Here is a 15,453-nt window from a genome sequence, read left to right on the forward strand (position 1 = left end):
CTGCATTGTCAGGCGGGTTCTTTATCACTAGCTTGATAGCCAGATCCTAATTATAGCTTATGGTCCATTCAATGTATTGTTGAATTCAGTTTGTTAATATTTTGCTGAGGACTTTGCACAGGAAACTGAGGCTTCCCTGGTGTCTCACTTGGCAAAGAATCCCCCTTCAATGCGGGAGACCTGGGTTCAGTTCCTGGGTTGGGAAGATCCCCTGGAGAAGGGAATGGCTGGCTACCCACTTCATTATTCTAGCCTGGAGAATTCCATGGACAGAGGAACCTGACGGGCTACAGTCCATGGGATCGCAAAGAGTCAGATACAACTGACTGACTTTCACTTTCATTTTGCACTCACATTCATCAGAGATATGGGCTGTAATTTTCATTTCTTATAGCCACCTTGTCTGGTTTTGCCTTTAAATAATGATTTCTCCTTTCTGGTACCTACCTTACTTTTCTTTGTAATAAACTTCTGTATTAGAATGTATGTGTGCTGTGAGGACACACACAATTCAAAACCCTGGCCTCCTGCTCAGTAAATTTAATAATGCTGTCCACTAAACTAGCCCTGTACTTCTAATTCATGTTTCATATTGTTACTAGATTTCATGTGTGTGTACACACACACACACACACACACACACACAATCTTCCCCCTTCCCCTAAACTAAGCTCTAGAAGTGCCATATATTTTATTTTATAAATACTTTATGTCTCAGGACCTAACATAATGTCTGACCCTTGGTTTATACTTAATAAAAATTTGTTCACCATGGCTTTGTTACCTTATATCTAAGTTTAGTGATTATGACAGATGCTTGGATAAATCTTTTATAATTTAATTTTGAATCAAATTTTTATACTTCTAAATGGAGCAGTTTTGTGTCTATATCCTAGGCCCATATTACCATTACTTGCTGACTATTTTTGTCTTCTCATCTGAAACATATCTAAAACCAGAGTAACATATTCTGTCCAAAAATAAAAACTACCTCCAGCTTTTCCTCTGAAACTGCCTGTTTTAGTGATGCTGTTCTTTCAGCCACAGCCTAAGATTCATCTTTATTCTTCACTAAGATTCAGCTTTATTCCTCACTACCTCTGTCCCCAGAACATTACACCAGTCAACAAAACTTACGGTTCTTCAAAGAATTATTTGTTGTTCCATGCTTAGTTAAGGATGACAGGATATTCTATCTAATAGAATATTGATTGTTGTTATCTATTAAAAATGTCTTATATGAAGTATAATGTTGATAGAATGTTTTATTGTGTTCAAGGAGGAAATGACATATTTATTGAATAAACTCTTTGCTTTCTCTTCCTCAGATTGATGCCTCATCATTTACGATGACATTTTTTGGTCAAGGATTCAGCCAAGACGTCTCTCCTGTTAAGAACAAACCAAATATCAGAATTTGTACTCAGGTGAAAGGACCAGGTATTTCACATGTGACTTAAGAACGTTTGGGAGTTTTACATTGTCTTGAGCTATAAAGTGGTGTGTTAGTCCTAATTTCTTTTTAAAAGTTGTTTTAGAAATAAATTTGCACAGTTATTTAATAATGATAAATACAAAAATGATAATTCTGTCAAAAGGATTGGAATTATTGGTATTATTCAGTTTTATTGTTGTGTCCCTCTCTGATTTTTTTTCTTTCAGTATGACTCAGTAATTCTGAATGGAATTTTTAATATGAGAAGACAAGGGACTGATCGATATTTATCTGTTCTGTGCTCTTCCTCAAGGGTCACTTTAAAGCCTTTTACTTATAACAGTAGCATAATTGTAATCAAGGCTGTGGTCCAAGCTTTCTTTGGAGTCTGTGATCACCCTGACATTGCTTGTAAAATATGTGCACATGTGTGTTTTTCCAGGGAGGGTAAAAATTTTGATAGGTTGTTAAAAAAAACTCACCCCAAAACATTCAGTAACTAGTACTGTACATTTTAGAGAACTATACAGAGACAGTCCCACTGTGAGTTACATTTCATTACTCTCCTTCCTAATAGATCACAGGTATCTGTTGTACAGTTTTAATGAAGCCCAATAGCAAAGATATCTTTGCATCTTGCATTTTTTTCAAATTTCCACTTGGGTTTTTAGGATAGGCTGTGTTCTTATTTGACATGGATATAAACACCAATGTTCTACTGGTTTATAGACTTCTTTTAAAGTTACTTCTTAAAGTTAGACTTCTTTGAGAGTTACTCAGTTGTCCTTTAAGAAACTGAGTCTGTTTTTTAAAGTGAAGTTTAGTGTATTTGATTGATAAAGGTCAGTTTAGTGTATGAGTTGGGCTTCCCTGGTGGCTCAGATGGTAAAGAGTCTGCCTGCAGTGCAGGAGACCAGGGTTTGATCCCTGGGTCGGGAAGATCCCCTGGAGAAGGAAATGGCAACCCACTCCAGTATTCTTGCCTGGAGAATCCCGTGGACAGAGGAGCTGAATGGGCTGCAGTCTAAGGGGTCGCAAAGATCACACAGTGTATGAATAAATCCAGGATCGTTGGTAAGAGTGTTGGCTTGAGCTAGCTGCCCGCATGTGATTCTGGTTCAACCAGTGTCTAACTCTGTGAATGTGAATGAGGCACTTAACCTCTCTATGCCTCAGTTTCCTCATCTGTAAAATGGATATAAAATAGTACTAACCTTGTATGATTGTTAAGAGGATTAAATGAGTTTAATAGATTTAAAGCACTTAATACAGTTCCTAACACTTAGTAAGGACTATATAAATGTTAATTGTTATTTCTGTTATTTCATGAACAGAATATTAAGGAAATTCTGTACACTAAGATATAAAATTTACCATTTGATTTTTGGGAGCTGTTAAATGTCTAGTTTATGGACACTTTCTTTTTCTTAATCACCGGTTTTCTGCAGAAGCTGGCTATGTAGCTACCCCCATAGCCATGGTCCAGGCAGCCATGACTCTTCTAAATGATGTCTCTGATCTTCCTAAGGCGTAAGTCTGGTTTTCTTCAAATTTAAAGATATCTTTTTCATTTATATTTTAGCTTATTTTAGTTCAGTTTTCAGGCATTGGGTTTACAGTACGTTTGATCCGAAGAGAGAGATGAACTTAAAATCGTGAGGACAGTTCCTTACTGACTTCTAGGAACAGTGCAGAAATAAATGAGAGGAGACAGAAGTTGAGAGCCATGTAAGTTGGCTTCAGTTCCTTCAAAAAATAACTTAGATCCAAAGTTAGCTACTCAAAAAAGGTCACCATAGTTCAGTGTTATTGGCAGGAGCCCTTAATCCATGCTGAATGATACCCAGCTGGCAGTGAGTGCCTTGATTCATGGCATCCTGGCTAGATAATTATTAAGTGCACTATCTTACTGGAGGATTTAGCTGTTAGCCTAAAAGTAGGCCAGCTTTACAAATAAGCATAGGCTTGCAGGCTTAGAAACAAATCAGGTATGACCTAAAACTAGTAAGTAATAAACATAAAAATTATATGAAGTGAAACTTAATTACATTTTCTTCAAATATTTGTATACTCTTTGAAAATATTTAGCATTTTCTGAATGGTAGCCATTACACTTAAAAAAACCACTTCTTTTTCACCCTGCTTGTCCTGTGTGTGCTCTGTTAGGGATCGATCACCTAAGTTTATTTTGTCCACGTGTGTGTTTAGAGGCCTCCTAGGTGGCTCTGGTAGTAAAGAACCCGCCTGCCGGTGCAGGAGACAGAGACACGGGTTCAATCCCTAGGTAGAGACAGTCCCCTGAAGAAGGGCATGGCAGCCCACTCCAGTATTCTTGCCTGGAGAATTCCAGAGGAGCCTGGCAGGCTGCAGTACATGGGGTTGCAAAGAGTTGGACACAAGTGAAGCGACTTAGCACACACGCATGTGTATATTTAATCTTCCCGAGTCTTAGGGCTGACTTTATAAACAGCAACTGTTACTTGGGTTGATAACCCTCCATGTGCCCCTTCCAACACACACACCAGCGTTGTGGAAACAGTCTCCTTATCACTGAACCAGTCTAGACAGGTTTGCTAGGTACTGGTTTCCTCTTGAATAATAGCTACTGCTCACTTGGCTGGTTTTAGAAATGGAACCGAAAACAATCCATAAGGAAATCAAGAATCAGGTTTTTATAAGTCTTGCATTGATTTGAGAGCTAGCTGTCCAGCAGATCATACTAGCAGAGGAAGGGGCTGGAGCTGGGCATTGTGCACTGTTTTCACCCTGTTGTCTTTCAGGGGTGGAGTCTTCACGCCTGGAGCAGCTTTCTGCAGAACAAAGTTGATTGACAGACTCAACGAACGTGGCATTGAATTTAGTGTCATTAGCAGCACTGAAGTCTAAACATTTTAATAATTAATTGAAGTCATAAAATGTATGAATTAACAGCTTTTTAATTTGATATGTTGAAATGCTTCTATAAATCTATCTGACTATATGTGGAAAAGATTGTCAAATCTAAAATATGTATACATTAAAAAGCAGGAAATTGTACTAGCTTACCCTAAATTTCAAATCTTAGCTGATTTTTGTGATTTTATTGTTTTTGAGAGAAAACAATATTTGACTGACTTTTTCATTGAAGAATTCATGGTCATTTTTTATAAGTGAGCTGGCAGATCAGAGGATGGGATGGGTGGCTCTGTCTGTGTTGCTGACACACCCAGGCTGGTGGTCATGTGAGATAGTGGCTGCTATTTTCTGTCATGGTATCAAATGGGATCTCACTTTCCCATGAATTTCTCTGCATAGTGTAGGCCTTTGCCAAATGAAACTGCAGTTTTTGCTGTTTTAGCCTAGTTTTTCACCCATCTACACTGACTGATTTTGGACTCTTACCTAAGTTTAATAATAAAGGATTGTCAGTTGAACAGTGGATTTGTGTTTGGACATATCTGTGTAATTGAGTAATGGTAGAAATGTGCTTCCCAAGTGGTCTGTGTCCTGCTAATAACTGGGTTTATCATTCATTTTCCCTGGTTCTATACCTGTGGTTAGTTTGAAGGATATAGCTGGTAAGTTTCTACTGATTTTCACTACCTAAGCAAAAGTTTTGTCTAATTTACTTTTTATATTTAACTACATTTTCCACTGAAGCCCAAAAATAAGGCAAAAACTTTTCCTTTTGTAATCATACCATAAACACAAATAAGTGTTCTGTTACATTCATCATGTAAAGAGGACAACCATTTCCTTTATGGAATTTCTGCAATACAGTGAGAGGCATGAAACTGATAAGAATCTTACTCATGTTAGGAGACAACTCTGTCACTTTTCACTTTCATGCATTGAAGAAGGAAATGGCAACCCACTCCAGTGTTCTTGCCTGGAGAATCCCAGGGACGGGGGAGCCTAGTGGGCTGGGGTCACACAGAGTCAGACTCGACTGAAGTGACTTAGCAGCAGCAGCAGCTGTACAAACTGTATAGAAGAAAGAGTGTCTTTAACTTAAAGAACAGATAAGGAAAGAGGCTTAGATAAGGGACAACGCTTGCTCCAAACCACAGAACTGATTAGTCATGGATTCAGCTCCAGGCTGTTGATCCTCTTGCTCAGAGTGCTAACCATTCTCTGCTCATATTTTCCACCTCACCTTCAGCCTGAATTCATTTTTACATGATTTTAAATAAAAAGGAATTTTGCTTGAAAGCAGTGTAATAGGTTGTGTGAGTGAGAAATGGGTTGACTAGGTTGAGTTCACAGTTCAGCTCCGATAGCCAAGTTAATTAAATAATCTTGACAACTCAAAGCTCAAATGTTTTCAGTTGGTGTATCCTCTGGGAAAGATTGAAGGCATGAGGAGAAGGGGACGACAGAGGATGAGACGATTGGATGGTATCACTGACTTGATGGACATGAGTTTGAGCAAGCTCCAAGTGTTGGTGATTGACAGGGAAGCCTGGCGTGCTGCAGTCTATGTCCGCGAAGAGTCGGACAGGCCTGAGCAACTGAACTGAACACTATTCCATATGCAATAAACATTCTTTCTTCTGTTTCACTATAAGAGCAACATCATTTTTCAGTTTCCACAAGCTGGATTCAAGTAGGTCCCCAAAGTCCTTTAGCATTTGTGACTGTTGGTGTACAAATGACCGAAGCATTTGATCATCTTCCTAAAAATAAATGAAAGGAAAAAATGATATTGTCAAACCCCAAATTCATATGCCCGATGCACAGTGAAGCCAAACAAGCTGAAATAGTGAAGTTTGGAGCAGAGAAGCTTGTATTAGTTAAGAAGGCGCCAGCTCTGAAGATGAGAGACCTAGACTCATCTCAGATCCATCCTGCTGGCTGGCCAGGGTGAGTGGTTTCAGTCAGTGTGATTCACCTCACACTTAGGGCCATTTGATTGAGCATTATCTCCACAGTTTGGGGTCATAAGTCAGCGCATTGTTTTAAGCTGACAATCATGGAAAAGATGATGCTGGGCTTGCTTTTCCTTTGTGTCTGTGTTCCCTCACTCCCCTAGTTAGTAATTGCTTGATCTGCTCTTTGGAACTCAGGGAAGGTCTAGGAGAGGAAAGTCTTTTTCTCCAAACAAGAAATGAGGAACATGGAGGGGATTTGTACTCAGAAGGGCCTGAAGTGTCCCGCTTAGTTTCAATCTTAATGGACTCACTTCATTACGGTAAAAGGATGATGTGTGTACATGAAGGGGTGCCCAGTAAGGTCTCCCTTTGAGCTGGAAAGCTGCATTTGAAAGCTGCTACCAGAGGCAACAATTCACCTAGGAACAGGTCTGGTCTGGTTACTTATTGTCAACAGGGAAAATTGGTGAGAGAATCCAAATGTTGGGGACTGGTATAATACTGTAGACGTTCTGAAGTTTGCAAAGGACCATGTGGGTGGGGATTCTCCCATAGATAGAGTTGACTGGTATACCCCTGCCCTATAGGAGAAGGGACTACTGCAGGTACCCCTGTGGGCCAGGGAGCCTGTGAGCAATGGTAAGAGGAGGTGAACGGTGCTCACAGAGATGGGGAGCAGGCAAGGGGCAGGTAGTGTGTCAGGGCATCTCCTTTTAGTTTCTTTTCCCTGATGATTAGTGAAATGCCTGCTCAAATACTTTGGCCATTTTTTCCAATGTGTTTTGCCACGTGTTGTCTTTCTTATTTTAAGGAAATAAATATGTAGTTGTTTGTTTATTCTGGATATTAACATCACTGACTCAGCGGACACGAGTTTGAGCAAACTCTGGGAGATGGTGAAGGACAGGGAGGCCTGGTGTGCTGCAGTCCATGGAGTCACAAAGAGCTGGACACGACTGAGTGCCTGAACAACAACAACAACAATACAAATAGACTCTCCCAGGTTGTGGCTTATTTTTCACTTTAGTGTCTTTCACCACACTAGTTTTTCCTTCTTTCTTTATTGTGAGCTGAGCGCTGAAGAATTGATGCTTTAGAACTGTGGTGTTGGAGAAGACTCTTGAGAGTCCCTTGGACTGCAAGGAGATCCAACCAGTCCATCCTAAAGGAAATCAGTCCTGACTATTCATTGGAAGGACTCATGTTGAAGCTGAAGCTTCAATCCTTTGGCCACCTGATGGGAAGAACTGACTCATTGGGAAAGACCCTGATGCTGGGAGGGATTGGGGGCAGGAGGAGAAGGGGATGACAGAGGATGAGATGGCTGGATGGCATCATCGACTCAATGGACATGAGTTTGAGCAAGCTCCAGGAGTTGGTGATGGACAGGGAAGCCTGGCGTGCTTCAGTCCATGGGGTTGCAAAGAGTCGGACACGACTGAGCAACTGAACTGAACTGGTATATCCAAGAGTGCCCAAAATGTATGCATAGGTACAAATTAAACATGTCTGCTCAAGAAAACACTCTGTCTCTTGATTTCCTCCTGGTCACACCCATTTCCCCACTCCCAGAAGCAACCACTAACCTAAGTCGATCGTCATTTTCTTGCCACCTAGAATGCAGCTCTAACCAGCCCTATATTTTGCCTGTTTTCTGGCCACTTGTGCCGTAATTTACCTATCTTCTGTGGATGTGCATTAGGATGTTCCCATCTGGGGGGCTATAATGGAAAATGATTAAAATACCATCTTATGCATATATGCGTGGGTTTCTACAGGATTTTTCACCTGGACCACCATCTGAACCACAGAACAGAAAATGAATGACTATCTTCCCAGTTCTTTCAGGAATAGTGTATAACAAGGGCCATTCCAGATAGGTAGGAGAAAAATTAATTAATTACATACATAGCATGCCAAGAGAGGTGGTTCAAACTTGAGTTGAAGGCAGAATCACCTAGAGGGCTTGTTAAAGCACAGTTGACTGGACCTCACATCCAGAGATTCTGACACAGTAGGTCTGGGAGGGGACCCTGGAATTTGCATTTCTGACAAGATTCCAGATAATGCTGCAGCTGCTGAGGGGAGGACCACACTCCAAGACCCTCTGCCTCAAGGCATGAGGGCGCAGTTCTCTGCAGAACCAGTTTACTCTGTGGAGAAGAGGAGTTGGGTTGCAGGCTTATAGGGGAGGTGCATCTTTGATTTTTATTAGATAAATAGCAACAATTTTTTAAGTTTTTATACTGATTTATGGGCTTCCCTGGTGGCTCAGTGCTTAAGAATTTGCCCATGCAGGAGACCAGGGTTCAATCCCTGTGTCGGGAAGGTCCCCTGGAGAAGGGATTGGCGGCCCACTCCAGTATTCTTGCCTGGAGAATTTCATGGACAGAGGAACCTGGTGGGCTACAGTCCATAGGGTCACAAAGAGTTGGACATAACTGAGCGACTAACACATACACACACCCATCTGGTGGTTGTGAGAACTCAGTAAATATAAAAACACTTAGTATGTATTATGTTGTTTTTAGTTGTCAAGTGGTGTCCAACTCTGCAACCCCATGGACTATAGTCCACAAGTTTCCTCTATCCATGTAGGATTTCCCAGGCAAGATACAGGAGTGGGTAGGCATTCCCTTCTCCAGGGTATCTTCCTGCCCCAGGATTGAACCCATGTCTCTTACATCTAACCTGCATTGGTAGGCGGGTTCTCTACCACTAGTGCCACCTGGGAAGCCCCCAAGTGTTATATAAATGTTTGCTATTATGATTATTACTTTTTATCCCCCTTTCCAATCTTTATACCTTTTATTTCTGGCCTTGCTACACTGGCTAGAACCTAAAGTACAATGTAAAAAAAAAGTGAAGATAGCTGACATCTATGATTTACCATTAAGATTATGCTTCCTGTGTGTTTAAGACTGCCTTTGTCAGTAAGAAATGTCCATTTTGTTCCTAGTTTGCTAAGGGTTTTTATTGTGGGAGGCTGCTGAATTTTATCACATGCTTTTTCAGTATCTATTGAAGTGACCATGATTTTTCTCCTATAATATCTTAGTGTGATGAATTATATTTCTTTGGTTTTATAACAATAAAGCAAATGTGTACTTCCGGGATATTCTATATGTCATAAAGTGCAGGAATCTCAATCCTGCAGGGGCCACAGCCTCCTTGAACCAACCAGATATACACTAAAGTGAAAAATGGGAGCAGAGGTGGGTGGAAGCCTGAAAGCAGCAGACTCACAGTGTTCCCGGCCTTGACCTGCTCTTCTTAAACACACACCCACCCCACCCTCGGGAAATGCTGTTCTATCCAAGAGTTATATTTAAGGGAAAGATAATCCTTTGGCTCCCAGGATGCTGGATACTTACAGGAGGTTTATAATGTCTCAGTTTGAGAAACTGCCCTCTGGCCACATTCATGCTTTGGTAGAACACCTTAAGAGCTCTGGCGAATTCTCTGTCGTAGCTGGCTTGCTGAGTGGTGCACATTTGATTATTCTCTCTGGCTGCTGGCCCTTGTGCTGTCATCCAAGTGATCTTTCGGGTACTGGAAGGCTGATGTGCTGAAGGTGGAAGATAAGAGAACCTTTATTTGTTCATCTCAAACCAGTCAATCCTAAAGGAAATCAACCCTGAATATTCATTGGGAGGGCTAATGCTGAAGCTGAAGCCCCAATACTTTGTCTACCTGATGTGAAGAGCTGACTCATTGGAAAAGACTCTGATCCTGGGAAAGACTGAGGGCAGGAGTAGAAGTGGGTGGCAGAGGATGAGATGGTTGGATGGCATCACCAACTCAATGGACATGAATTTGAGCAAACTCTGGGAGTTGTGAAGGACAGGGAAGCCTTGCATGCTGCAGTCCTTTGGGTCTCAGAGTCGGACATGACTAAGTGACCACCAACTATTTATCCACATATTTATATATTTAATTATCTTGATGGCATTGTACTACATCCTCATTTATCAGGTACCAATTGGGACCCATCCAAAGAAATCTTACAAGGAAAAAATGTTCTGCTTTTTTAAAAAAACTGAAACAAGATATGAACTCATTTAATAGCTCATTTCTTAGAAAGAAAATACACATCACAAATGTAGAAGTTTAAACACCAAGATTTGAGTGGCCTCTCACCTTGTTGACTAGAACTGGTTCTCTCAACAGATTCTTTAAGAAGAATATTTTCCTCTCTGAGGACTCTGTTTATGTTTCTGAGCAGTTCTGTCTCCTGTTCTAACTTGAGCAGCTTCAGATAAAGCTCTGGTATCTGGTTTGATGTACTCTACAGAAACAAGTTGGGTTAGTCTTACGTGCATTATTTGCATATCCTTTGAGACTGGCCCTTGTTCCTATCTTATGAAAACTGGATGGGGTGCAGTGAGGGGTGGGTGGTAACCAAGATTTAAGACCCTCAAGATACACAGGAGTAAATCAAGAAAGAGGCTTTTTAATGGGAGGGAACATTGATGATCCCCAAGCAACTATTATCTGAGATTTTTTTTTCAGTCATCTGTGACATCTATTTTTAATGTGACTTAAATAAACACACCTGACCTGTGTCCATCAGAGGGGAAGTTTTCTTCGTGTCCACCAGGATGTGGCCTTCACCTGTGACCATGAGGTTCAGCCGAGAGCAGCTGAGTTCAGCACAGCCTTCTGTAGTGTGAGGGAGAGACCCATCAGGAAAGAAATGTCTCATCCTCCACTCGAAGTGTTGTGTGAGGAGGTTTAAACCATGTCATCAACTGTGGACCAAAACCCAGAGGCTCAGGAGAGACACCTCTTGGACTCCGCTGTCAAGACCCTGACAACCTCCCTCTGCAGCCCTAAGATATACATCATGACATCTGACGGAAGTTGCATCATGCAAAAGGGGAGGTAAGCATGGTACCTTGAAGACCCCATAAATCAACAATGAGAGCGTTTGTCTGTAAATAATTCAGAAACTCCTGAGATGCATTTAAGGTTGTAAATTGGACAGTCTCATCAATTTGGGGATTCACAATTTTCCATACAGGCTTGGTATATAAAGTGCTTGGAAGATCATAAATTCTGTACCTGAGAAAAGAACAGAAACCATAATTCAAAACCATAAGGGATACATTTCTAAAGGAAAGTGTCAGATAAGCCAAGGAATTGTAGCCTGCTTTGTTTAGTTGATAAGGTGTGCATGCTCAGTCGTGTCCAGTTCTGTAACCGCATGGATTGTAGCCTGCCAGGCTCTGTTGTCCACGGGATTTTGCAGGCAAAAATACTGGAGTGGGTTACCATTTAGTTGATAAAAGATGACCTACAATTGATTCTCCTGATTGCCATCTCCAACATCTCAGCTATTCAACACAGATATCTTCATTACATAGATAATACTTACTAAAAGTCTAAAAAAAAGAGAAAAGGATTTTGATACTTTCTACTTAGATAATATAAAGTTATTAATTTTCCATAAGAGGTTGTGGTTTGTTTTTTGTCCTTCAAAATCTCCCTTCTTTATTGCTTCATCTTTTAGTATCATTTTAGCCTAATTAGTTTAAGCATATCTGGTGCCTCTATCACATCGTCACACACAGTCCTTTTGTTTCCAACTAAAAAAAGAAAATAAACACAATCATCCTACTTTGATAACACAAGTTCACTAGATGCTCTTTCTGATAATTAAAATGCCTGACTCTTGGCTTCAATTACTTAGAAGAATCAGTACATGTTGACCTGTACACAGTGACCTGGAGGGACATGTAACTTCTCCCTCTGTTAAGTAGAAGGAGAAAATAGTCGTTGGGGAGTTGAACAAGCAGAAAAACTTAAGCAAATGTCATGATAAACTCATTCTTAAAACTTGAGGAGAGGCCCCCTCCCATCAGGGCACACAGGCCGGGTGGTTCACGCTCAGCAGCTCGGCAGGGCAGGCTGGTACCCCATCTGAACACCCCTCTCCGCATCTTCCTTCAGCCACTTGGTGCCAAGGCACTGCACAAGGCGAATCTGGAAATCCATCCTCTTGCCCAGCAGGTCCACTGGGTCAGTAACCACATCTTCCTCACCACGTGCTCTGTAAACAGAAGAGGTAAACACTGATCACAGGTTACCCTGGGCCCAAGCAAGTGAGACTGATGTCAGTGAAGATGACATAGAGGCCTTGTGTGTGTCAGTCACTCAGTCGTGGTGGACTCTTTGTCACCCAGTGGAATGCAGCCGGGCAGGCTCCTCTGTCCACGGAATTCTCCAGGCAAGAATACTGGAGTGAGTAGCCATTCCCTTCTCCAGGGATCCTGACCCAGGAATCGAAGCTGGGTCTCCTGCATCATTGCAGGTGGATTCCTTGCAATCTGAGCCACCAGGGAAGCCCTAAGAGACAGCCAAATTCTCTGAAGGAAGGATGGGTGATACTACCAGCTGTAGAATTCATTCATTCAAGAGACATATCACAAGAGCCCACTCTGTTCTTGTACTTTAAGATATGGACTATCTCAAGGAGGAGACAGGAATATAACAGCTTCTTGCAATAAATGCACCCATGTGTGGACGCCAAACTGCCACTGAAGATTTAGGTAGGTTCCCCAGTGGGCAGAGGGGCTGCCACCTAGAGAAAGCCAGCTGGCTGGCCACTCTCCAGGTGTCATTCTCCTTGTGAACCCTTCACGGTTCAGAGTCAACTCCAGGCCTACAGCCTCAGAAAACAGTTTGGACAGCTTTCCAACAGGGCACCTCTCTCACATCAACTGAGCTCACAGAGATTGAAACCTGTAAACTATAATGCCACTTTACTAATTCAGAGTGAGAAATATAACCATCAGGCAGCCTAGGAGCCTGGGGTAGCAAAATGCCCAGGAAGTTACTTAGAGTTCCAATAAAGACAGCGAGGCACTGGCCATCTTAGTCTTTTAGTCACAAGACTTGGCAGTTTTGTTGCTCACTTGTTGACTGTTTCTTCTTCAGAAAGACAAAAAGTTTGCATCGGCTAGCCCCTGAGGACACTGGCACCCAGACCAGGCCTGCCAGCCTCTTTACTTAGAATTGCTAAGAAGTGTTAGCTTTTGTAAAAACTCTCTCAACTGCCTTTGGCCCAAAGAGAGGAAACCGGGAGACAATCTTTGTGTGTGTAAGTCTCTCAGTCATGTCCGACTCTATGTGACCCTGTGGACTATAGCCCGCCAGGCTCCTCTGTCCATGGAATTCTCCAGGCAAGAACACTGGAGTGGGTTGCCATTTCCTTCTCCAGGGGATCTTCTTGACCCAGGGATTGAACCCATGTCTCCTGCACTGCAGGTGGATTCTTCACTATCTGAGCCACCAGGAAAGCCCCAGAGACAACCAGAGGGGACAGTAAAGGTTATACAGTGGAGTTAACACAAAGATCAGATAACCCCTCAGAATGGGGCCACATAAGGAAACAAAGATACCACAGCTTCTTCCTTGAGAAAAGGAACAAAGAAATCAACAGAGCCTGTCCAGGGACGCAGGGTGAGCTACAAAATCAGCTTCCTGCTTCTGGCTCTTGGGCCTGGTCAGCAAGGCTGAGGACTAATGCTGGAAAGAACAAATGTGTGTGGTGGGTCCCAGACCTCACAGGTGCCAGGAAGGGCGGGGGAGGGTGGAAGGTTCTATGGCACCCTTGGCTTCTCTACCGACCCAGCTCTCTGGGCTCATGTCCATGTTTCCTTCTACTACAGTCCTGCCCCTGCAGGGTATTCTCCTCATTCCTTTGGTCCTCTAGGGCAGTGTGAGCTGCTCAAAGACCACTGGATGTGAGGTTTTAAATATTCCAGGGCAGCTGATTTGGCTGCCTTGGCAAAATCAGATATGATGAGGCCAAATTATGAATGAACGAGCTCATTTGTTTGTCTCAGGAGTGACCTCTTCAGGGTACCAAGTTCTCCCCTTCCAGGAGAACTCAGGCTTGCTGTGAGTTTTCTGTATGACCCAGAACTAGACAAGGGGGTGGCGGAGATACCCACTGTCCTGTCGGGGAGCAGGGGTTTATGTGGATATGCAACACTGCCTCTTCCAGTCCATCACAGTTCAGAAATTCCACTTGTTCCTCGAACTTCATGCAGTAGGCAAGGGACTGGAGCCAGATGTGAGCAGAACCCAGGTGAACAACTTCGACAGGATCCCAGAAAGGGTCATCTTCCTGGGCTACCTGGCTGTCTTCTCCATCAAGAAAACGCTGGTAAAGTTCCTCCATTAGGAATTTCCTATTGATAAATTTGGCTTTTGACCAAATCCACACCTGGGAACACAAAGGTACATCATCAATATTTGATTCCATCTGCTGCTCTAACAATTAATTTCTATGGTTTTCCCAGCATGCTGTCTCTGATGGATTGGGTTTTGGGTATCCAAGACCAATGACAGTGTCATCAAACTCAGCTTTGGTGAGGATCTTCAAGAGCACTACATTCATTGCTGACCTATCTACTTCAGCTTTGCTGGATCCCAGGAAATGACTTAGAGGAAATGATGGACTTAGAAAACACTTTCCTAGGAGAGATGAAAGTTTGAGCTTGTGGTATACAGAAGAAAGACTTTCAGAGATATCCTTGTTCCAGTCTCTGGAACCTGTGAATATGTTATCTTACATGGCAAAGAGGAATTAAGTTTGTTTATCAACCAACCTTAAAATAGGGAGATTAGCTTGCATTATCCAGATGGGCCCAGTGTAATCACATGGGCCTTAAAGGTAGAAGAGGGAGGCAGAAGAGAGGGTCAGAGAAATATAGATGGCAACAGAAGCAGGGTCAGGGATGCTATATGGATAACTTTGAAGATGGCCATGAGCCAAGGAATGTAAGTGGCTCTAGAAGTTTGAAAAAGCAACAAAACGTATTCTCCCCTCAAGCCTCCAGAGAGCAAAACATCCCTCCTGATACCTTGCTTTTAACCCAGAGACATCTGCGTTGCGCTTTTTACAAATTCATTTATTAATTTTATTTAATTTTGGTTGTGCTGGGCTTTCTTTGTGTGGACTTTCTCTCACTGTGCTGAGTGGGGGCTACTCTTTGTTGAGATGCATAGGCTTCTCACAGTAGTGATTTCTCTTGTTGCGGAGCACAGGCTGTAGGCACGTGGGCCTCACACAGATGCAGCACACGGGCTCGGCTGTTGCCGCTCCTGGGCTCTAGTTGTGGCACATGGGCTTCATTGCTCCACAGCAAGTGGAATCTC

General features: G+C 42.4%; 2 protein-coding genes across 2 annotated transcripts in view; one reads left to right on the forward strand and one right to left on the reverse strand.

Moving 5' to 3' along the window:
• SCCPDH (saccharopine dehydrogenase (putative)) overlaps positions 1–4,853 on the forward strand; it is a 29,982-nt gene extending 25,129 nt beyond the window's left edge. The window contains exons 10-12 of the mRNA XM_020915253.2: positions 1,329–1,440; positions 2,884–2,965; positions 4,216–4,853. Of these exons, the coding sequence (XP_020770912.2) occupies positions 1,329–1,440; positions 2,884–2,965; positions 4,216–4,321 (300 nt within the window). The 3' untranslated portion in view covers positions 4,322–4,853. The remainder of the gene's footprint in view (positions 1–1,328; positions 1,441–2,883; positions 2,966–4,215) is intronic.
• Positions 1,236–15,453, reverse strand: part of LOC110151847 (kinesin-like protein KIF28P) — a 65,645-nt gene continuing 51,427 nt past the window's right edge. The window contains exons 16-22 of the mRNA XM_020915283.2: positions 14,244–14,518; positions 12,203–12,337; positions 11,183–11,349; positions 10,841–10,947; positions 10,426–10,573; positions 9,660–9,853; positions 1,236–6,090 (exon numbers count right to left, since the gene is read on the reverse strand). Of these exons, the coding sequence (XP_020770942.2) occupies positions 5,938–6,090; positions 9,660–9,853; positions 10,426–10,573; positions 10,841–10,947; positions 11,183–11,349; positions 12,203–12,337; positions 14,244–14,518 (1,179 nt within the window). The 3' untranslated portion in view covers positions 1,236–5,937. The remainder of the gene's footprint in view (positions 6,091–9,659; positions 9,854–10,425; positions 10,574–10,840; positions 10,948–11,182; positions 11,350–12,202; positions 12,338–14,243; positions 14,519–15,453) is intronic.

Source organism: Odocoileus virginianus, chromosome 11 (assembly GCF_023699985.2).
Source record: "Odocoileus virginianus isolate 20LAN1187 ecotype Illinois chromosome 11, Ovbor_1.2, whole genome shotgun sequence".
NCBI lineage: Eukaryota > Metazoa > Chordata > Mammalia > Artiodactyla > Cervidae > Odocoileus > Odocoileus virginianus.